The 21,480-nt window shown below is 51.0% G+C and overlaps 8 protein-coding genes across 8 annotated transcripts; 2 read left to right on the top strand and 6 right to left on the bottom strand.

The window, feature by feature from the left end:
- Positions 1 to 1,160: 1,160 nt before the first annotated feature.
- On the bottom strand, positions 1,161 to 3,776 carry SEPMUDRAFT_107744 (uncharacterized protein; the record flags this gene model as incomplete). The annotated part of the gene is made up of 10 exons (XM_016900698.1): positions 1,161 to 1,176; positions 1,213 to 1,314; positions 1,634 to 1,919; positions 2,018 to 2,049; positions 2,634 to 2,657; positions 2,887 to 2,961; positions 3,121 to 3,143; positions 3,169 to 3,262; positions 3,418 to 3,499; positions 3,692 to 3,776. 10 exons carry the CDS (start codon positions 3,774 to 3,776, stop codon positions 1,161 to 1,163), a joined length of 819 nt encoding a protein of 272 aa, XP_016761902.1.
- A 472-nt stretch (positions 3,777 to 4,248) lies between these two features.
- On the bottom strand, positions 4,249 to 8,845 carry SEPMUDRAFT_125477 (uncharacterized protein). The gene is made up of 2 exons (XM_016901988.1): positions 7,492 to 8,845; positions 4,249 to 7,442 (listed from the first exon to the last, which is right to left on the bottom strand). The coding sequence occupies exons 1-2, from the start codon at positions 8,222 to 8,224 to the stop codon at positions 4,963 to 4,965; spliced, it is 3,213 nt and encodes a 1,070-aa protein (XP_016761901.1). The 5' UTR covers positions 8,225 to 8,845; the 3' UTR covers positions 4,249 to 4,962.
- A 1,077-nt stretch (positions 8,846 to 9,922) lies between these two features.
- On the bottom strand, positions 9,923 to 11,758 carry SEPMUDRAFT_125475 (OsmC-like protein). The gene is made up of 2 exons (XM_016901987.1): positions 10,654 to 11,758; positions 9,923 to 10,597 (listed from the first exon to the last, which is right to left on the bottom strand). The coding sequence occupies exon 1, from the start codon at positions 11,427 to 11,429 to the stop codon at positions 10,827 to 10,829; it is 603 nt and encodes a 200-aa protein (XP_016761900.1). The 5' UTR covers positions 11,430 to 11,758; the 3' UTR covers positions 9,923 to 10,597; positions 10,654 to 10,826.
- A 303-nt stretch (positions 11,759 to 12,061) lies between these two features.
- SEPMUDRAFT_148967 (Dak phosphatase) lies at positions 12,062 to 13,860 on the top strand. Its single transcript, XM_016905260.1, has 2 exons — positions 12,062 to 12,898; positions 12,959 to 13,860. Exons 1-2 carry the CDS (start codon positions 12,136 to 12,138, stop codon positions 13,744 to 13,746), a joined length of 1,551 nt encoding a protein of 516 aa, XP_016761899.1. The 5' UTR covers positions 12,062 to 12,135; the 3' UTR covers positions 13,747 to 13,860.
- Positions 13,861 to 14,143: 283 nt separating this feature from the next.
- On the top strand, positions 14,144 to 15,861 carry SEPMUDRAFT_148966 (oxidoreductase). Its single transcript, XM_016905259.1, has one exon. It carries the CDS (start codon positions 14,260 to 14,262, stop codon positions 15,577 to 15,579), a length of 1,320 nt encoding a protein of 439 aa, XP_016761898.1. The 5' UTR covers positions 14,144 to 14,259; the 3' UTR covers positions 15,580 to 15,861.
- SEPMUDRAFT_84948 (uncharacterized protein) lies at positions 14,144 to 16,424 on the bottom strand (the record flags this gene model as incomplete). Its single annotated transcript, XM_016910369.1, has 2 exons — positions 14,144 to 16,029; positions 16,204 to 16,424. The coding sequence occupies 2 exons, from the start codon at positions 16,422 to 16,424 to the stop codon at positions 15,795 to 15,797; spliced, it is 456 nt and encodes a 151-aa protein (XP_016761897.1). The 3' UTR covers positions 14,144 to 15,794.
- Positions 16,425 to 16,928: 504 nt separating this feature from the next.
- Positions 16,929 to 19,523, bottom strand: SEPMUDRAFT_133001 (methylenetetrahydrofolate reduct). Its single transcript, XM_016902530.1, has 3 exons — positions 19,392 to 19,523; positions 19,285 to 19,327; positions 16,929 to 19,183 (listed from the first exon to the last, which is right to left on the bottom strand). The coding sequence occupies exon 3, from the start codon at positions 19,096 to 19,098 to the stop codon at positions 17,173 to 17,175; it is 1,926 nt and encodes a 641-aa protein (XP_016761896.1). The 5' UTR covers positions 19,099 to 19,183; positions 19,285 to 19,327; positions 19,392 to 19,523; the 3' UTR covers positions 16,929 to 17,172.
- Positions 19,524 to 19,699: 176 nt separating this feature from the next.
- On the bottom strand, positions 19,700 to 20,943 carry SEPMUDRAFT_148964 (oxidoreductase). Its single transcript, XM_016905258.1, has one exon. It carries the CDS (start codon positions 20,843 to 20,845, stop codon positions 19,961 to 19,963), a length of 885 nt encoding a protein of 294 aa, XP_016761895.1. The 5' UTR covers positions 20,846 to 20,943; the 3' UTR covers positions 19,700 to 19,960.
- Positions 20,944 to 21,480: the final 537 nt, after the last annotated feature.

Below are 21,480 nucleotides of genomic sequence, written 5' to 3'. Positions count from 1 at the left end.
TAGTAGAAGCTATATACTATATAGTACTGCTGTTCGCTATATTAGTAGAGTAAGTAGGGTAGAGATCGACTCGTAGTAAGGGTAGACGGGTCGTTCGTAGGGCGTCGAGATCCGGGAAAGTACTATAGCTACTAAAGATTAGATAAGGATATAGGGATTCGGGTACAGAAGAACTAGAACTAGAGGAGGGCAGGCTTAATATAGGAGGGCCGATAGTCGTAGGTAGGGCAATAGGGGTTAGACGAAGGTACTAGTCTACGAGAAGCTAGCTTCCTAGAAGAAACTTAGGCCTTAGTTATTGTTGTTGAACCCGAAGTCCTATAGAGGATAGAAGGGGGGCTGTATATCTGTCGTAAGTATAGGCTTAGTAAGTGTCGGTATCTATATAGTTAGTAGTAATCGGTATAGAGAAGAACAAAAAGCAAAGCACTCCCGATATCCTTTCGTATACCTACGATACGTAAAAGAAGTAGAACTACCGCTAAAAAACAAAGCTATAAGATAAGAATACTAATATATCGACGGAGGAGGAGGGGCGCCGGAGGTCTTTATCTTCTTTAGCGAGCTCAAGTCTTGCTGTTTACGCTTACGCGCGCCCTTAGTAGTAATAGTTACTATATATATAGCTAGTTAACAAGAGCGTATTGCTAATAAAGAAACGGAGTTATACAAGCGGGGAAGGAGAAACTTATATCTCTTAAACTATATAATAGATATATACTCGAAGGCCTTATACCCGACTGCAACGACGAAGTCGTTGTCTAAAATTTCCTTTATATTTTTATCTTTGCTTTTTTTGCTACCGCTCGGGTCGCAAAGCGAGCCGAGCTACGCGCGAAACGCTTTATTTACTATTATATAGCGGTTTACGAAGGCAAGCAAATTAGCGTAAATTTCTATATATATATTAATAAAGTGTTAGTATTAGCTTAGCAGATTATATACTAGGACTACAACTAACTTACTAGTACAAAAGTACTTAGCTAGAGCAGTACTCTCCTCGAAAGAAAAGAGCTTCTTTATCGGAGTCTAGAGGTTAAAGAAGTTCTCTATAGAGAACTTCTCCTAAAAATATTCGATAGTATTATCGAATTCACCTATTCTCTATAGGTTCCGGTCCTCTTCCCGAAGCTTATATATATACGCCTATTATATATTAACTATACGGGAACAGTACTATATAGCATAACGTAGACAGGAGGGTATACTTACAATACAATTGTTAAGGATAGTACGCTTGTAGTTACGCGTCTGCTACGAGAAGGTAGCCTTAGCGGAGATATACTCGATAGAGTTCGTACCGTAATCTTAGCCCTAAACAAAAGATTAGTATATATATATAGTAAACAGTAATACAAGAGTACGAGGGGCAGGATAAGGCAGTAGTGTTAATAGCAACTTTATACTAAAAGAGACAGGCTAAACATACCTAGATCGACTTAATTACCGGATTATATATCTCTTTACGTATTTCGCCAAACAAAAAAGTAGCCTACTTAATCTCCTCTTACAAAATACGATCTCGCTCGGCTTCTTCTTAAGCAGCCTACTTATCTTCGCGATTGCTAGAGGTACGCTTTCTACGGGTCTATCGCTTTCTTAGCTTCGTACTAGCGATACGCGAAGCACTTACGATCGCCTATATATGTCCTCTATTAGTATATATATCAATACTATACTTAATACTATATTTGGGATAGGTATAGGATTAGCTATTACGTCTCTAGGACGTATAGCGGTAGGAGTAGTAGTAGTAGTAGTGCCGCTACTAGTAGGGATAGGGGTAGCCGGGACGAAATCTTCTGCTATAGCGACTACTAGGTAGTAGTAGGTAGTAGCAGTATAGCTAGCAATAGGACAAATAGGATTAATATCTAGTAAAGCGATCGGTATACGTAAGAGGGCGTAGGAATCGAAGTCTAAAAGGATAAATATAGAATAGCTGGATTCTTATACAGACCGAGAGCCTTCTATCGAGGCAGCTACTCTACCTATATATAGTATATATAGCAGCTACCTATCCTAGGTCCTCCGGATAGGCGTTCCCTTCTAGGATACGGTATAAAGATAGGTGCTCCTACTAATACTAAGTTTATACAGATATTACGGCTCTATACGGTATAAACATAGGAAACTTCGAACCTTGTACTATTGCTCTACCTATACCTCTTACTACCTGCTTCCGTTTTCTAAATTATTCTTATCCGAATCGTTCTACTTAACAGTTATTAGAAATGCTCGTATGTTCTTATAACGTATACTAGACTTACGACACAAAAGAAAGAAGTAGACGTAACGTTAGTCGAGATATGCCGCGATTTATACAGTAGAATTACAGTTTAAACTATAATACGAGATACAATATATACAAATTGAATTATACACGAGTAGAAATTATATACAAGATACGTATAGATCATTTTATGTACTGTTATTCCTCCGTGTACATAATACCCCCTCTCCGCTAATGTAACATGATGCATCAAGCCTGTTGCCAAGAGTCCCAAGCCGCGGCCGCGGGTAACGACATCCGGGCCCGACTTCAACAACAAGAAAAAGAAAAATCAGGAAAGGAGCCTTGTCGCTTCTCTTGGAACTTATCGAGACATCTTCAGACATGGAAGGTCACTCACTCAATCACACACTCCTGTGTGTACCTGTATGTATGTATGTACCAGGGATGTCTCGGAACTGCGGCAAAGTGAATAAAATGGGTTGTAGCACGAAGGAATTCTGATATCATAATTGCCAGGTATGTATTTCTATACTTTCGTCCGAGATACTGACATTGCGCAATATCGTTACCGGTACTACCTCCTAGAGTCAGTCTGGTGGTAGTCTTGCGGATCAAAGCGGATAGATAGATGGACCAGATCTATACCTTACCTTACAGTTGCTCTGTAGATTAAAATATTGATGATAATGATGCTGTTGCACTGCTGCAGCTTTCTCGGCGACTGCCTAAGCCGTTGGTATGCTTGCGAGAGGAATACCAACCTTACCTCCTAGTGATCCACCTTACGGATAAAGGGCAAAGAAAAAAGATGATATAGGACCCGCTTGCGGATCAATACCGGAGAGTTGCGAGTCAGCGACCACGTCAAAGCCCGAGAAACTTACCTCATGTGCAGTACAGTGAGGTACTGAGTATAGTACATACATAGGTACCCTAGTAGATACAGTAGGTAGGGTAGGACCGGGTAGGTCGATAGGCCCAGCGAGCGGCACAGCGGCACAGCAATCATCATCATTATCAGCACACCTAGTATCCATCCCATCCCATCCCATTCCACCTCATCATCACCCCTCCCCTCGCAATGGGAATTGATTCCATGACACCAAACCTACCTACCTACCTACCTTGTAGGGTATGCTGAAACCCCCTACCTCTAGTAAATAGGATAGCTTTCCCCGAACCCGAAGCCAGGATATGAATATCCAATAGGCTCAATAGCTTTTTCCTTCCTCATACAGTAGTTTACACCAGGTATGTAAGTTGCTAGGGGTACAGTTAGAGTAGGTTTTTAGTGAACTGACCGACTATCAGCTCCATCACAACCCTCATCATCATCAAGAAGAAGACTTTCCCCGTTCTACTGCCGAGGATCCAGCCGCTCGGGTCTTTTCTCTCACGTCCTACCTCCCCGGCCGGATGATGTACGATGAATTGCCCTTTTGCCGGTGTACATACCTCCTAGTACATGTAGTTTACTTGACCTGACCTTAGTGACCTGACCTGAGCTGAGCCTTGTTAAGCCGAAGTGCCCTCGAGACATGCTGTTAGATTAGTTATGTACCTTACCTTTACCTTATATACAATCACACATACAATCATACATCAGGTATACATATACCTATACCTGTACTTGTAAATAACAATAAATAAACAACGTACGTAAACAAGGTACCTACCTCGTAAACGCGAAAGAGAGAGAATAGAGAGAAGTGGATACACATCGGAACGGGGACTCTTGACGCCCTGCGTTGTGGTTGTTTTCCTTGGCTGTCTACATGTACCTACTACGGGAACCTATCTTACCTTACCTTAGTTCCGACCCACACTCGAGCCCGAGTCTCCAGGTCTGTGCTGTGATGAGGCGAAAGATGTACATGTGGTCATTCATGGGCGGAGGGAGCGGATGGAAGGGGGGAGTGGAGGGGAGAGGGGAGAGGGTACAGGTACGTAGGGCTGGGTGGGCTGGGCTGGGCTGCACCACTCCCCCCCCCCCAACAGTAAGGTAAGGTTACTGCACTCTTCGTCTCCTACCTACGAGCAATTGCTTGATTCTCCTGTAACATCGTTCCTGTTCATGGTACTGCCATTTCAATTGTAGCTGCTATAACACACTTAGCCTCTGCCCCGTTCCTCCCATGTCACCCGCTGTGGATTCGCCATGTAGAAGCAAAGTGCATATCAGTGTCAAAAGGCGTCAGAAGACCTCAGTTCGTGAAGCTTGCGCCCAACGTTCTAATCACATCCGTCCAGCACCATCCCTCTCAGCGGCCCATAAAAGACTATACTAGTAGCACAATTCCTCTTTCGCCTCACCGCCATGCTTTCGTTGGAAACTCGTATCCCACCGCCCATCGCTTTGCTACTGCACGTATAGGAACAGTAGGTAGCCATGCTCCGATTGAAAACGCCTCTTTTGATCTTCGCGGGTACAGGCCCGTCATGGCCTAGGTCTGGCACCACCCACACACGCTCCTTCTATGGTCTATGTCTCGTTATGTTCTGTCTTGCGTCGTATCACTGTAGCCTCCGTATCAGGTACTTGTTGTTGTTGTTATTGTTAAAAAAAGCAAATGAAGCAAATCGCTTTCGTTCGCGCGTCTGAAGCAAAAACGCCGTCTAGTGTGTCGACGCTCATGTCTCGTCAATGCCTTGAACATGAAGGCCTCCATGCCGCTGGACTTTTATGCGCTCTGTAAAATGCAAAAGGTATGCATGCACTCATGAAGCTAAACAGATTGTGTTTGCACACCAGCTACAGGACTGTCGAGCTGGCTGTTGTACGGCTTGAAGAGCAACTTCATGTCGAGAGTGAGATTGTCGAGCCCGTATTGGTCGTCAATGTCGCCGACGGAGCCGACGTCGTGACCCTTGTTCTCATTGTCGCCAACGACCATGCTCTTGATGCGCTTGAGCAAGGTCATCACGCGCTTGAAGCGCATGTCGGCAGGCAGTGTAAAGTCGGATGCTAGCTGGGACTGCAAGAAGCTGCGACCAATAAAGAAGAAGTGAACGCCATCACGGCTGAAACCGAATCGACGCTGGTGGAAATCGGTAGGTGGGTACTGAAGCTCCATGTCATTATCCCAGCTGCGTTTCCACTTTTCGAGAGCTTGGCCCAGACGCTTCTTCTCCTGTTGTGCCGCTGACGCATTCTGCTGCTTGGGACTGTGTGTCTCAGTCGGTGTGCCTTGGCCGCTGTTATCGGCACTATGCGGGCGACTGCTGCCACCGTTGTGCTGCTCTAACCAGTCGTTCTGCGACAGTGGAGTGGCGGGGCCACTGCCGTTCAGGTTCAAGGTGAATGGCTGCAATGGCTGGTCTGGTCCAAGCAATGCCCTCTGGCAGTTGAAAATGCGGATGATGAGGGAATGTATGAGCATGAACTTGGAGTACGCATTGGTTGCTCCCAGTGGAAACGACGCGTACGGGTCGAGCAGTGTGCGCATGGCGTCGTGCATGCTCGGCTGCACCGACTTCCGAGTACCAGTGACGTTCTTGCTCTGCGCTTGCGATCCGTTGAGGCCAAGGGCGTTGGCACATTCTTGGGAGCTGGTAGCATCCCATGCAGCGTCATCCGCGGGAAGCATCAGGTGAATCTCGAGAGGATCAAACATCGGCGTATGGTTGAAGAACATCACCACTGCGGCGTCAGTGACCATAATCTGGTACAGCACACGATTGCGCTTCTCTTGCTCAAGCCAAGACTGCCAATTCCAGTTCTGAGTCTGATACCGGTTTGCTTGCGGCTGTCGAGTGTTGTGCAAGAAGCTGTAGGACTGGTGGCCAACAGGGGCAGAGTCGCACAATTTCATGGCTTTGGCGATGCGCACCAGCATGGGGAACTCGGCCCGTGCACTCTGCCTCTGCGATGCATCCCCATGCCACGTGAAAGTGGTCTGCAGCATTGACAGTGCTTGCAGCTCCTCCACCTCAGATGCCTGGTCGCCAAGGCCTTCGGTCTGACCATTCACAGTGCGAGTGTAAATGCTGCAGTTTGCGTAGACAGTAGCTTTGACAAACTCCATGAGCTGGCGAGTCTGATGAACGCCAATTTCCGGGCTGTACACGGCGCCTATGCAAAGCATCGCAAGGACAAGATTGTTATTCGCGTCCGTCAATTTGAAGGTGGGCATGTGCAAGATTGGCCAATGTCCATGGAACGACGTGTAGTGCTCGGCGAAGTGCTTGAGCCTGTCGACCTTCAGAACACTTTGCAACAGCAGAGCTGCCTGATGATTCTGTAGATGTTCAACGCCATTGGGGAAACAGTGTCGGAGAAGGCTGTCGACCTTGGCCTGAAGGGGGTCGTTCATGCCCCAATTGGGAAATCCAGGGATCCCGTGATCCGTCATCTCACCTCCAAAGCCACCCGGGTGAGAGTAAAGACTACCTAAAAAAGACTCGTTGTTAAAGTCATGGGATACGGAGTAGTCTTGCTTCGTGTCTGGTTCGGTTTTGATTTGAGTATTTCCTTGCGAGCTCGCGTTCGCAGAATGGCTACCGATGAAGCCATCCTGGCCACCTTGTGTAAACACACGGGTCCAATCGACACCGTTACCACTAGTGCTTGGCATCTGCTGATGGTTGTTCACCTGGCTGTTGGCGAAGCGCGAGCTCTGCTGGCCTAAAAAAGACATCTGTTGCTCTTGTTGCTGCTGAGCTTGGTGTCCGTGATAGACATTGCCGTTCATTTGTGGTGGTTGCTGAAAGGGATACGAGTGTTGCAAGTGACTGCCGTTCTGGGCATGCTGGGCGTTTTGCATGGCATACGTGTGGATGCCAGGTTGATAAGGGGCAGACGTTTGGTGGCCTTGGTCCGCCCCTTGCGTGTTCGAGCCAAGTATTCCCAGACCAGCAAGACTGGTGCGCTGACTCAGGTTGCCAGTGCCTATTAAGCTGTTGGCTCTTGAGGATCGGGCAGATAGGTCTCCATTGACATTATTGGGACTGCTACCCACAACGTTGGCATTGTACGAGTTGTTCGCGCCATTCACATCAGGCATACCTGCTAGGCCGATTGGGCCATCTTGCTGACTGATGGACAGCCTGCTTCCATTGTTCGTGTTTCGCCGCTGATGGGCGAGGTGATTAGCGCCAGTCGGATTGCCCCTTCGTAACGAGCACTTCTGGAAATGTCGCTTGAGAATGTCCGAGCGAGAGAACGTATCCTTGCACAGATGACACATGTACGGACGATCACCAGTATCTAGATGAACGTTAGATCTTGTTGTGCACACAGGAGATCAGATACATACGTCTAAGAAGGTGACGCTTCAAGTGCTTCGCGTGCAGATAGGTCTTGTTACAATGTGGGCATGGATACTTGCCGTCGGCGTCCTTCTGGGGTATCATGCTCTTCGCAGCCGTACCCGTACCTTGAGCTGGCGGGTTGGGCCTGCCTGGAGCGCTGGGGAGTATGCCACGTCGTCCCTGGGAGCCCACGACATGAGTGGGCTGCTGCTCATCCTGCATGAATGATGGAGCCTGTCCCATCTGACCCAGCTGCTGACCTGCTTGTGCGAGACTCGGGAGATTGCCCTGCATCATACCACCTGGTGGCATGGGACGAATGTTCGGCAGCAGGGCGGACGTGGTGGCCGGCATGGCTGATGCGCTCGACGATGGATACAGCAAAGCTGGGTTGTACGGGTTCGCGTAGCCGGAGGGTGGTGCCATGCTGCCTGTCGTAGCAGTCGGAGACATGTGCTGAGGATACGGATGCGGCTGTTGTTGCGCGCCTGGCATCGAAGGGTTGTGCGGTGTCGTTGGCGTCGAGGACTGGCTACCGGGCTGGCCATAGGACAGGTTACCAAAAGAGTAGCCGCCATTCTGATTCTGACCGGCTTGCTGTTGAAGAGGTGGAAGAGTGGGCGCTTGGCCTGGCGCAGACGACTGCTGCTGTTGCTGCTGGGCGGCAGGCGAGTTGGTGTTGTGCCCATTGCTCTGGCCATACGCGTAGGCGTGTTGTTGATACTGGTTGGTATCCATACTGCTTATGGAACTGGCGGGAGGTGGTGGGGACTGCCAGCGGGGGGCACTACAGAGTATGCTCAGTAGTGGTGAAGCGCATTCATCGGAAGCGCGTCCCGACTGGCTGATGCCGCTGTGGAGGAATTTCACCGTGGTGTGGAGAGAGGCAGACAGGATCCAGCGCAGCACGATAGCAGGCGACAATTGAACGATGCGAGTACTGTACAGGCAGTGCGCGCCGTACTCGACGACGACGACGAGTAGTCTGGGCGTATGTGCAGTGCAGATGGGAAGCTGATGCTGGTGGATGTCGGCGCGTGGTTGACGGAGATCGCAGCGGGCGGCAGACGAAATGTCCTAGCTCAGCGCCAAGGCCGCTTGGTAAAAAGTCGGAAGGGCCTGCGAAGAAATCCTCACTACTTGTTGCGTCGGTCGTCGTTTGCAGGTGCAGCCCTGGGAGTGGTCCGACGCGGGGCCCAGAGGTGCTGTGATGATGTGATGACACTGGTGGTCGTGCCTCACAGCCGTCCAGTCAGGTTCTAGTTGGGTCACTGTCGCCGAGACAAATGGTGGTGGTGGTGGAGGAGGTGGTGGTCGTTGTGGTGGTCGTGGTCGTGGTCGTGGCTGTGTTTGTGGTTGTGGTTGTGGTCGTCGCCAGGCGCTGAGAATTGTGCCCGTGATGTCCAGACAGAATAAGTTGTCGCTTCTGCGTCTGCGCGTGGAGAGATGTGGATACACCGCTGGTCAGGTACCCGTGCGGAAGTCGTTCGTGGTGGTGAGCACCAGTGCAACAAAGTTCTTGCGACGGGCGGAGGGCTCCACACTTATGCCACTGCTTGCAAGCTTCGCAATGGGGCACGCCTCGCGGATGACAGCAACAATGCAATGGTGATGATGAGAAAATGATGAGCGGCAATGGGCGCCCAGGACTGCAGGCTGCAGGTGATGGGGTCAGAGTGTGTGTTCGACGCAACTTGGAACTCGTTGAGCCAGAGGCGCCCCGAATGCTACGTCACGCCCTCTGGCAAACCTTACTCTATCCAGACTGGCCGCTCTGCCTACTCTCCAGCACGATCAAAAAACTATTCCGTCGTGGCTCGACCATCCCGGCTCGCTCGAATGGGCTCGCCGGCTCTCTGCTGCAGATGACAGGCCTGCCTGGCTTCAAGGTTGTCTGCTCTCTACATAGGGCCGCAAGTCCGCTAGCGCCTCTTGTTCGCAATATGGCCCGGAAGACCGTGCAGAGATCTACGTCCTAACTGTGCAAGCAATAATGCACCTGTCGGCTTCTCCTATCCGAGCGGACGGCGCGCCTGCCCTCGTTGCGCCTCGAGACTCGAGTGCACGCTCTGGCGGACGAAAAAGAAACATGTCCACTGCACGCGGCTGTCACTCACGCCCATTCAATGCTCCTCACATCCTTCGCTTGCCGTCACTGCCCACAACTCCATTGCACATATCGCGTGTAACAGACGCCGTAGAAGGGAGGCAAAAACAGACTGGAGCTGCAAAGCTTGCCACCCTTCGCTCTCGGGCCACAGCGCGCGGCGGAATTAGTAGGGACAAGGGCCAGGGAGCAAGACGCTATTGCCTTGCCTTGCTTTGATCCTCCCGATCTGGTGATGTCTACGTCGCCTAGGATATACTACTGCTCCTTTTCTTGCGCTGCTATGATCTTTGGCGTCCCTGGGTCATTCCATTACTGCGAGACGACGGCGAATATCGCCAGAGGCCCGACGAAGCCGTCGAGACTACGCGCGCTGCACGTCAGAACTTCTCCCCCCATGGTGACCAGTCATCGTAGTCACGTAGTGAGCGGAGTGCCAGCATCCAACGCTCCAACTACGGACCGTGGGCGCCCTCGCGCCGAGACACAAGACTTAAGGCACGTCCCTTTAGCCCTGAATTACTAATCGCAGGTCGAGGTCACATCGCTCCAGACGTGTCTCGCGAGCCATTTTTTCTTGCGTGGCCATTGTCCGACTTTAGCGTAGACGCATGGTATCACTGCTTTGTACGACCAGCAAGCAGTCACGAGCCGAGGGTTACGAGCCGCGTCGACAAGATGCAAAGGCCCTCGATTCGCGGTCGGGCGCTTCAATTTCATCTCTATGTTGCTGCGCTTATATGAACTGCACGCCTACCGGTGATAGCCCGCCACACAAATATCCTGTTTGCTTTGACCGATCGAAACACCCATGCTAGAGTAATGTACGACACAGACAAGCTCACAGGCATCCTTGTGCGACAACCTATCCAGGACGCGAGCCCCTCGAACTTGATGAGACCAATACCTACCACCTTAATGTACCTACCTACGCCAGACGGCCAGAGGCTCTGCAATAATACTACCAACACGACCGTTCATCCCAAGGCATCACATCATCAGTGGTACGGCACACGTGAGGTAGTCTTATAAGAGAGTCTGGCTAAATTATGGTACCAAGTCCATCGCAACCACGTCCAGCTGGGTTCGAATAATGGACGTGTTATCCTCCCAAGTGTCTCAGCTCGCTCGCGTCTACCGAACAACAGAGTTTGGGGAACACGAAGCGTGGAAGCCAACCTTTCGATATACACTCTCGAGCAACTAGTCTCAAGCAATAAAGGTTTCATCTTCTCAGCCCTTGGCACCCCAGATCGTACTCCTCTCAATACCATCTTCCGAGTCCAACTGACTGCCGTGTAGCTGTACACTCAGCTGCGGTTTCTTCGCAATGGTTTGCAGTACCACACAGTATCGTTCCGTCAACTTTCCCAATTTCTCGACTTTGTCCTCTGGGATCTGTTCGCCCTGTTCGAACTTCAGATCGAATGAGAGTCTGATGTCCTTGAACCCCACCGGAGCTTCCCTATCGACTCCCATTGTGCCACGGAAGTCAAGATCGCCCTCTGCCCGCACGGTTCCGCTCTTGATGGGTATATCGAGCGCAGTAGCCACGGCCTTGAGTGTCACACCCGCACATGCTACCAGAGCTTCGAGAAGCAGATCACCACTGCAAAGCTCTCCTGATATCTCGAAGCCATCACCTCCTGACTTGGGGTGCAGGCCAGCAATCCTTTGCTGGGCTTGAGCTACTTGCTTCCCGGTGTCAAGCTTGCAGGTGACGCCGCTCGAGTCCAGTGAGCCGCTCGCGTTCAACGTGATCAATGCAGCAGAGGCATCCTCTTTATACGACGCTTTCAGCGGAGCTTGTTTGTCGCGGAGAGCTTGTGAAGCCATGATCTAGCGTGGTAAGAGATTTGTGCTCGCGAAGCCCTTGGTAGTTCTTGGGGACGCCTGCGGGTCTGAATGGATGCTGTTGACACTGCGAGAAACCGTGATGCCTCCTGTCGGCTTGCTGCTGACTCGGTTGCAGTTGAAGCTGGAAGTCAGGTAGGGTAGTAAGCATTCACGACGTCGCCAAAGTGGAGACTGAGACTCTATATGTTCGCAGCAGAGTTGTGCTGAGAGCCATCACTGCCCCGCCATGCCCCTCTATTGCAATGCCTTGATCCTTACCGCCGAATGGAGCTCCCCGTCGTTCCTGCATAGGTAAAAGGCAATACCCCATCAAAGACTGTGAGGCGCATTAAATTCGTTCTCCGCATTCAGGCAGAAATTGTCCAACGGCCTTGGTTCCTCAGGTGTCTCCGGAGGTATAAGTGGTACCTCCTAGGAGGAAGCAGAAGGTCCAATGTCAAAGGATCCAGCTCTGCACAGTGTGAGCGTGTCGCAACTTCAGCGTTACCTCCTCCCACAATGCCGTATTCCGGATTTCCGTATCGGGCAATCCGGGTGACGAGAGGACCAGCGCTTTCCCCTCACAACGCAGCAGTCGGCAGCACCTCATACCTGGGGCATGGATCGTAAGACTTGCATAAAGTACAGCTAAATGTAATTTATTTTATGATCAGTTCAGCGACAACACCGCAGCACGTACGGCACTATGGCTATTGTTGTAGAGCAAACACTACCTTTTCCATCGAGTACTCTCGATCTTGAGAATGCCACGCGCTGGACCACACTTCTTCCGCTCATTCGACCCTCGCTGAAGACAGTGCGCACTCCGGAGGGGCAAGACCTTGTTGTGAATACCGCCAGAGCCGCAGGAAATCATGTCGACATCATTGCGATTGGCACAGGTGGCAACCTCTCAAGCAAAGTACTGGACAGCAAGCATGTCACAGCTATTATTATCACGCAACATATGGGCGCGAGCGCCATACGAGCGGCGGACCTGCCTCGCGTCTTAGAGTCTGCAGGCATCCAGTGCCCACGTGGTGTAGTTGTGGTGCGAGCAGGGAAGCAAAGGAGACTTGATGTACATCAGTCAGATGTACTAGAATTTCAGACCAACGGAGAACTTGAGCAAGACCACGTTTTACAGCTCCTGAGAACTGCCACAGAGACCACGCGCAGTGATGTACGCAATATCTCGGATATGCTGCAAGCATTTGCGGCAGAGGCAGTCACCACAAATTCCAAGTTCCACGCCGTGAAGACTGATGGCGGACCAGCTGTACTACACCACGATGGCGTGCAGGTCTTCGAGAAGGCCAAAAATGCTGTAGAACGGGACCTGAAACACCTCTTCCAACAACTTAGCCCACAGAGCGAGGACATAGTGTACTCGGTACACTACTCAGACGTGAATGGATTGAGCAGGCTAGAGAACTATATCATCGCTAATGACATTGCAAGCTATCTTGGTAAGAATATAGCTTGCACTTTCCAAGTGATTACAGCTGACACGATTGAATGGTACCTAGACTGTCAAGAAGTACGATACACCCTCTCTCATTCCACAATTCTAAACCACACCGATCACGCTCGGGGTTTCTCCATGTCCGTCTGCCCACTGCCTTCCCACTTCATAGCTGCCAAGCCGAAGCCCAAAGCACATCAGCCCATCGGCGCCACTTCAGGCACAACCAAAACTACGAAGTCCCTCTCACCAACCACACCCAAGATAGTCTTCGAAGATGCCTCTATTCGCAACCGCATTGAAAACGGATGCAATGCCGTGATCAATGAAGAGCTCGTTATCACCGAATACGACACCATCGTAGGTGATGGAGATTGTGGCTACACTCTCCGTGATGGAGCCAAGAAAGTCCTCTCCTTCATCGCAGACAAAGACCTAGGCCAACTCCCAGCAACTTTAGCAGACCTCGTTGCTGAACTCGAAGTCAACATGGGCGGTACCTCGGGCGCGTTGTACTGCATCTTCTTGACAGCGCTGGTTTCGAGTTTAGCATCGGAAGACAGTGTGGCCAAGGCATTGAAGCAGGCTCTAGAAGAGCTGTGCCAGTATACCAACGCTCGCGTGGGAGATCGCACGATGATGGACGCTCTGATCCCGTTCGTGGACACCTTGGTGATGGAAGGTGACGTGGAACTGGCGACGGCGAAAGCGAAGCAGGGTGTGGAGGGCACGAAAATGCTCGAGGCGAAATTAGGGAGGAGTTCCTATCTGGACGAGAGTGCTACGAGAGGTGTGCCCGATCCGGGAGCCTATGGTCTCCTGGTGTTGTTACAGGGCATGGCGAGTGCGTGAGTAAGGTCGTCTGCTTCACACATCGTTGTTCTACTCTACTACCCCAAGGCCATGTATGATTCCAGCGAGCGAGATAGTTATGGCTTCAAATTTCTATTTATGAAACCTTTACTCAAAGTAAACTGCTTTCGTACCATAGGTATATTTCGATCAAGTGGCATAAGATCTGTTAAGTCAAAGTTGCAAACCGACACTTGTTCACCGATATTGGCAGTGCTTTAGAGAAAGTCCATGTACGTACTATCTCTCCAGATGAATGAATTGTGCCCGGGAATGGACATATCCCGAGCGGCGGGCGGGGGGCGGGGAAGTGGAGTGGATGATTCCTTTCATATGCCGACCGACATCGACATCACCTACATGTATCGAATCTCAAGTTTCGTGCGGTGAGGTACAGCCTCAACTTTCCCTCCGCATAAGTATCTAAATCAATCCGAGAAGTTCGAAACCACGTCCAACACGAAAAGGTCACTTTGATAGTTTCCCACCGAAACCGTGTAAGAAACCACAAAAATGAGCTCAACCAAACCCAGAGTCGGTTTTGCCGGGCTAGGGGCCATGGGTGGCGGCATGGCCAAGAACCTGGTGAAGGAGGGTTTTGAAGTAACGGGCTTCGATGTCTACCAGCCTCTGGTAGATGCATTCGTTGCAGCTGGGGGCAAGCCAGCAAAGACACCCAAAGAAGCCGCTCAAAATGCCGATGTCTTCGTTTCCATGGTCGCCAACGCAGCCCAAAACTCCAGCCTGTTATTCGAAGGTGAAGACGCGGTCATCACGGGGCTGGGCCAAGGCAAGACTTTCATTTTGTGTTCGACAACGCCTCCGGCATTCTTGCACGAGCTACGGAAGCGACTCGACGATGCAGGACGTGGAGATATCAAACTCTTAGATTGTCCCGTGTCGGGAGGCACCATCAGAGCTGCAAACGGAACTCTTTCGATATTCGAAGCGGGACACGATCAAGATCTCGATGAAGCTGCACCCGTCCTCCAAACGATGAGTGGCAATCTCTATCGCATGGGGAATATCAGCGCTGGTACCAAAACGAAGACCATTCACCAGCTCCTTGCCGCTGTGAACATCATCACCGCATCGGAAGCTCTCGGCCTCGCAGCAACAGTAGGACTGAACACTCAAGCCGTTGTCGATCACGTCAACTCATCCGACGGAGCTTCTTTCATGTTTGAAAACCGAACTCCGCATATGCTCAAGAACGACTGGCACCCGTATTCGGCACTTGCCATCATTCAAAAAGACGCCATGATCGTCACCGATACAGCTCGCAGAGACCATTTCCCTGTCCCAGTCGCCGACACAGCGGAACAACTCTACTTCCAAGGTGAACAAGCAGGTCTTCTTCGTGTCGACGACGCCGCACTGGTGCAACTCTATCTTCCCAAATCACAGGGCGACCTCGTCAGTCTCGCGTCCTCGGCAGATGTCAACATGGCAAAATCACATCAAGTCTCCAAGGACACCATTGTCCATCTCCTCGCGGGAATTCATCTCGCCGGCTCCATCGAAGGCATGGCATTCTGCAAACATCTGGGCGTGGACCGCAACATCATGTATGAGATTATCAGTAAAGCGGCCGGCTGGAATGCCATGTTCACCCGACCGGATACCATTCAAGCCATGTTGGCCAACGATCAGTGGACTCTTGCAGATTGTCCTGCTGCCGAGCAAGTGGGCCACAACTTGAGTGAGGCAGTGGAGAAGTGTCGAATGCTGCGGTATCCTTGTCCTATGGCGAATATCGCGTTGCAGCAATACTACTTTGCTGGCCTGGCAAAGAAGACGATTGGAAAACAGGACAGAGGTGGACATTCGTAGAAAAGGAAGAAGAAGAAAGAGGTATCTTTAAAATGTCTCGCACCTGCCTCAGGATTCCTCACATGAGGAAAAGCTCCCAAAACTCCCCACCCAAACTCCAGCGCTCGAACAAATACCGTACGGAGACAAACAAACAAACAGCCAGCCAGCCAGCCAGACAAACAGACAAACATCAGAATGCATCATCAATCATCCCATCCCATCTCATTCCATTTTCAATTCCACCCCACAATCCCCTGTCCCACGAGCAAATGATCTCGAATCAAACTCACCCGCCTGCCCACAATCCCCTCCCCTCCCACACCCAAATCAAACCGACTCGCCAGCGAAAAAGGCATTCGATTTTGGATTTTTGCAGGAATTTCAATTCGATGTAGAATTGATTCACAATCAATAGGGTCCGAAGAGGAAGATGAAGAAGATGAAGAAGCAGCAGCAGCAGCAGAACAACTCAGATCGCCATCTCGACTAATGTTTTTAATGAATCCTGTTAGTTTTTGTTCTTTCTGTATCCTTTTCTTTTTTCAAGAAACTTACTGAATAATAAAATGACTACTCCGATAATGACTCTCCCCTCCTCGAGCAGCAGTAGCAGTAGCAGTCGCAGTAGTAGAAGATTCCGACGAAGAAAAATCATGAAGATCCAAACCATCAATAGTGACTGTCGTTCGACCGTTTGCACAATCGTCGTCTAGTCGTAAAGAAACCTCTCTGCTCAGTGTGGCGGGTCGTTTTGTTGATGATGATGATGTTTTCGTTGTTGTCGATGTAGTTGCGCTTCTCTGTATAGGTTGCAACACCACGATTCGACCGCCTTGACTTGCTCTTCCGTTGCCGTTGCACATGATTGTTTGATTGCGTGAACTTTTGGTGGTGGCTTGCAGGTATTGTAATTGTAGGATTTGTATTTGTATTGTATTGTCTTGTAAGAGGATGAGAACGCTTTCTGTATTACAACAGTAGAGGTATATGTGATTGTGGTGGCTTCGAAACGCTTGCTATATGCCCAAGCAAAATCTAGAAGAATTGTACCGGGTAAGGTACTGTGCAATCAGCGTGGGATAAAATAAACAAAGTGGCAGCGGCGACTTTGATGTTCAACTGCAATGGAATAGTCACGTGCAGTCCAACAGGGGTGGCCGCGAATGAATGAGAAAGCTTGAGGTTGATTTGAGCACGTTTCAGGAATCCGACGAGATCAAGTGGATTATTGTCGTACCTGTAAAGGACCTTAGCGCTCTCCGGTGTCAATATACTTGTCAGTACCTCCTAGCGGTGAAGGTGTTCGGGTCACGACCTGTCTTCAGCATCTCCGAATCGTTGCATACTGGAAGGTGCACAGTGGTACGCGCAAATTGCACTCATCGAGTGTTGTATTACCAAACAATACAGAGTCTCCGTCCCTGTCCCGCCCGGTTGAATGGGGTATCAAAATGCTTCAGATTCCAACGCCATCATCATGGAGAGAAAGCACTTTTCTCACTGGTCTCCTTGTTGAAGAAGCCGTGCTGCCCGGTTGAACGCCTCGCTAAATCCATCTTTTCGTTATCACGTTAAGGTGTAGATGTCCCCGCCTCTCTTGTCGTCTATATTCTAATTGTTCTGCGCGCTGTTGGAGCTGGCAGCTTTGTCTGCGCCATTGACAGCGTTGTTGCCATCAGGTACGCCGTTTGTCTCCGGTAAATCGCCATTGGTATCGGCATGTCCATTGACACCGGGGACCTCAGCGATGTCCTGGAGACCGGGTGCTTGGAGCCCATCGAAAATAGGGAATATGCCTTGCTGCTGGCGGAAGTCATTGTGCACAATATTGACCAGGTACCAATTCTGAGTAATCTCGCGGATGATCTTGCGACTCTCGCTGCCTTCGTCGTAGCATTTGCTCCACTCCAGACCCAGATGATAAAACTCATCTCTCCATGCGAGGAAAGATACGGTCTCTACGATGGTGGGCTGCACGATTTCCTTGCCTGGGAACACTCCCCAAGTGACGGCGTTTGGACCACCATCGGTAGGCGCGTTTGTCTTCAGCTCGCCGGTGCAGTTGACAGCATAGTAGGTGATGTCAGGATCGCGATCCATACGAGAAATGACAGTGTCGATCAAGGTCGGCGAGATGAGCACTTCGAGATACTGCTTCTGGTACACATAGCCGTTTCGTGGACCCCAGCCATAGGTCGGGTGCGAGGATTTGACGCCATCTACCGCAGGCTGGGAGTTGATAGTGAGCAGACCACGACTGTTCAACTTGACAAGATCGTCAACGAGAGTATTTGCCTCGTCGTTGATCTTGGCCTCGGACCATGGCAACGATTCAACCTTGCCTCGCATGTAGCCTACGAAGAGATTGACAATATCCTGCATCGATTTGGGCTCACCCCAGATCTTGCGATTCTGCTCATTGGTGCCCTTCAAGCCAATGCCGTACTCATCCAAGCCGCCAAAGGCGGGAGATCTGCTATCTCCCCAGCGGCCGTTCGGGAACTCATCCCAGTCCTGCGTACGTGCAACGTATGCGCGATTTCGGTTTCGCCAAAAGATCGGTCGCACATTCTCTTCTCGTCGATTGAGACCGAGAGATTGCCGCCATGGAAGAGGCTTGAGATCTGGATGAGGACTTTCCGCAGGCGGTAGCAAATCCAGCTTTTCGAGCACCATTGTGACAGCCTGTGCTAGATTCATGGTGTAGAAGTGCAGGTGCATCAGACCAAAGTCAAGCAGCTTCTGGCAGAACTCGACGATCAGGTCACGTCCGACTTCCCTTACAGCGGCATCGTCATTTTTGATGGGCTCTAGTGCCTCCATCCAATGTGGTGGAACATGCGCCTTTGTCCAGTTTGCTCGCCTCAGAAAAGCTGCGTAGGTGGAGATTGGCATAATGCCTGGGATGATCGGCACAGTTTCCGGAATGCCAGCAGCGCGACACTTCTTCACCCAATCAATGAAGATGTCTGCATCGTAGCACATCTGAGCCACGATGAAAGTGCCGCCAGCTTCCACCTTTTCCTTCAGATATATGATATGCTCATCTGCTCCGCAAGTCTCATCCAGTCCCTCTGGGTAGCCTGCGATACCAATGTCAAAATGGTCACCATATGTCTTCTTGATGTGGACAATCAAGTCCTTGGCGTATCTGAATCCGCCCTCGGTAGCCTCCCACTTCTCCTGCTCTCTGGGCGGGTCACCTCTGAGGGCCAGAATGTTGGTGCAGCCAGCTTTGTAAGCTTCCTTCAACGCATCATCGATCTTGCTCCGCTCCATGTCTGTACAGGTCAGATGCATGCATGTCTCCAGGCCATAGGCAGTCTGCGCCACCTTGACCATTTCACAGGTCAGAGACGAGTGCCGGCCACCAGCGCCCCATGTCACATCAATGAAAGCTGGGCCGAGCCCGTGCATCATGTCCATACGGTCGTACAGGTTCTGCACACCCTGTGCCGTCTTTGGCGGGAAGTACTCGAACGAGCATGTCGCCTGGCCCTTGCTGTGAGCCTGCCGGAGTTTTTCGGTGATGTGCATGGTGATCTTCGAGTGCTCGGTGTCGACGAAGCGTTATATCGGTAGTTTCGTGTTGGGTTGGCGGAAGGTGGAGAGTGAGAGTGGACTGTCGGTGAGTGTCAATGGCGGGTCAGCACGACGGGGCCAATAAATGTCGGTAGCGGCGGCAAAGAGGAGCAACAAGAAGAGGGAGGACGGTAGACGTACTGTCGTGGATTGTGGTGGCGGGTGTGATGGCAAGTCGGAAAGTCTGGTTTCAGCGTTGGTGGTTTGCTTGCTTGAAGGTTGCTTGCTTTCTTGCTGGAACTACCCACCTAGTTCTTCCTGGAGTATGCCTTGAAATCGACCAATTCGCCGTAGTTTCCGTTGTATAATGACATTCCGCCGAGTTGATTAGCACACGGTGTGCATGATGGTCGAGCGGAGGGAGGAGTAGGAGGTAGTGGTGGTGTCAGGTAGTGGAATTGGAAATAATGTTGGAGGAAGAAAGATGGAGTGGAACAAGCCCCCCACCTCCCCAAATCTCCAACAAAATCCTCGCTGTGATCACGCACTAATGGAAAAAGTCCCTGTTTGTGCTCGGTCCGACATCGCATCGCCGTGAGTGGTTACGTGCACTACTATTATTCTTCATACATTGTACATCCATGTACCTTAGGTACCTTATTCATTCATCTACCATGACAAAGAGTCGAGGTGTTCTTTATCATCGCGACAGCGGCAGCCTCCTTGCCAAAGCAGCATCGATAATCCAATACGTGCGATTCGGTATGCCGCCGGATGCATGTAATAGTCTCTTGAATGTAAGGTACAATGGCATTATGAGCACATGAGGTCTTGTCCATTACGCCCTCGCTCGGACACGCCACCATCACCACCGCGTTCAGGCGCTAGCACAATGCCCTCCGTCGACTCTCAGGTCTGCTCCCGTCATCCAGCTGCTGCCAGGCGCCAACAAGAAGATTGCTGGGCCCTTGAAGTCCTCCACCGCTCCCAGACGTCCGAGCAAGGCACCGCCCATCCACAGCGGCTCGAGATGTGGCTCCTCTTTCAACAGTGCATCCGTCATTGCTGTACGGATGTACCCTGGCGACAGTGTGTTGACCCTGATGCCATATTGTCCCACTTCTTGGGCCATGGATCTCGCCATTTGGTGAACAGCAGCTTTGCTACTGTTGTACGCTGTGCAGTGCAGCCCACGATTGGCGATCGTCCCAGACATGCTGGCGATCAAGACGATGCTGCCTTTGATGTTATTCTTGATGAACAACCTGGAGGCGTGCTTTGCTGTCAAGAATGTGCCCGTGACGTTTACAGACAGCATACGGTTGAAATCCTCTGCGGGATAGTCAACAGCGAGTGTCTTTTGCTGAATGCCCGCACAGGCAATGATACCGCTGAAAGGCGCTATTCGTGATGTCTCACGCGAGGCAATCTCGTCGAACGTCATCTGGATGTCGTTCTCGTTTGTGATGTCGCACTTGCTATACGTTGCGGAAACTCCAGACTTCTTCGCCAGAGATTGAATGACGACCCATTCCTTTTCTGCTGGTGCGGGCAGAACATCGAGACAAGCAACATGGCCGCCTGCCTCGATGACTGCAATCGCGAGAGTGATGCCAAGCCCTCTGCCTCCGCCAGTGATGGCAATGGTCTGACCTGCAAGAGAGAACAAAGCTGGCGACGGTGCATTGGCGGTGCTGATTTGAGTCTCTGGCGTTGGTTCCGTTGGTGGAGGCGCGAAATCGCTGATTGCACCCGGTGCCATGGCTGCCCGCGGTTATATTGGTGCGTCACTGGGTTTGTGGTAACCTGAAGACTTTGGCGTGGAAGTGAGCAGCGCGACAATGAGTTAACGCATGCGACTGACACGAGGGAGAAGCGAAATATACTCGTTCCATTGCTCAGGTTCGCTGAGTGTGCTCGCTCTCAGCTATGTCACCATAGCGGGCCACCATCAAGTCTGAGTCCGGGGGCGAAAAGCTCTCACCCGACATCGACGTCGTTTGCCAATGCCATAAAATGTTGGTGGAACCCATCATACCACTACTGTGTACGTGTTTGTGGGGACGCGTGGAAAGAAAACAACCCAATGGTGGGGGAGTGTCTGTCAAGACTGGGAATCGTCTGGAATAGGCAATCCGACTGGTGCTACCCATGGCAAGGAAGGGTCAGTGAAGCGCTTCCAGATACTTTGTTCGCGGAAGAGGCAATGCCGTCGCTCCCATCTAGCCGACACGCTATCCTCACTGCCAGGAACACCTCCCTTCTCCATCCCAAGTACACCAAGTACAGCCTTGTACCGTCCAGCATTGGCCCCCGACTTCCCCAGATCAGGATGCGATAGGCTTTGGTCAGCTATGCATAGCAATGTGGCGGCCTGCCCTGCGTGAGGAGGCCACG

This window comes from Sphaerulina musiva (genome assembly GCF_000320565.1).
Source record: "Sphaerulina musiva SO2202 unplaced genomic scaffold SEPMUscaffold_4, whole genome shotgun sequence".
In the NCBI taxonomy this organism is placed as follows: domain Eukaryota; kingdom Fungi; phylum Ascomycota; class Dothideomycetes; order Mycosphaerellales; family Mycosphaerellaceae; genus Sphaerulina; species Sphaerulina musiva.
The sequence above is the reverse complement of the archived record's forward strand: the minus strand, read 5'-3'. Positions and strand labels throughout refer to the sequence as shown.

Bases quoted from the DNA above. Each gene is read 5' to 3' on its own strand.
- SEPMUDRAFT_133001 (XM_016902530.1), bottom strand. From the start codon at position 19,098: ATGCACATCACCGAAAAACTCCGGCAGGCTCACAGCAAGGGCCAGGCG.
- SEPMUDRAFT_148967 (XM_016905260.1), top strand. From the start codon at position 12,136: ATGGCTATTGTTGTAGAGCAAACACTACCTTTTCCATCGAGTACTCTC. The intron at 12,899-12,958 runs GTAAGAATATAG...AATGGTACCTAG, and splicing joins TGACATTGCAAGCTATCTTG to ACTGTCAAGAAGTACGATAC.
- SEPMUDRAFT_148966 (XM_016905259.1), top strand. From the start codon at position 14,260: ATGAGCTCAACCAAACCCAGAGTCGGTTTTGCCGGGCTAGGGGCCATG.
- SEPMUDRAFT_148964 (XM_016905258.1), bottom strand. From the start codon at position 20,845: ATGGCACCGGGTGCAATCAGCGATTTCGCGCCTCCACCAACGGAACCA.
- SEPMUDRAFT_125477 (XM_016901988.1), bottom strand. From the start codon at position 8,224: ATGGATACCAACCAGTATCAACAACACGCCTACGCGTATGGCCAGAGC. The intron at 7,443-7,491 runs GTATGTATCTGA...ACGTTCATCTAG, and splicing joins GAAGCGTCACCTTCTTAGAC to ATACTGGTGATCGTCCGTAC.
- SEPMUDRAFT_125475 (XM_016901987.1), bottom strand. From the start codon at position 11,429: ATGGCTTCACAAGCTCTCCGCGACAAACAAGCTCCGCTGAAAGCGTCG.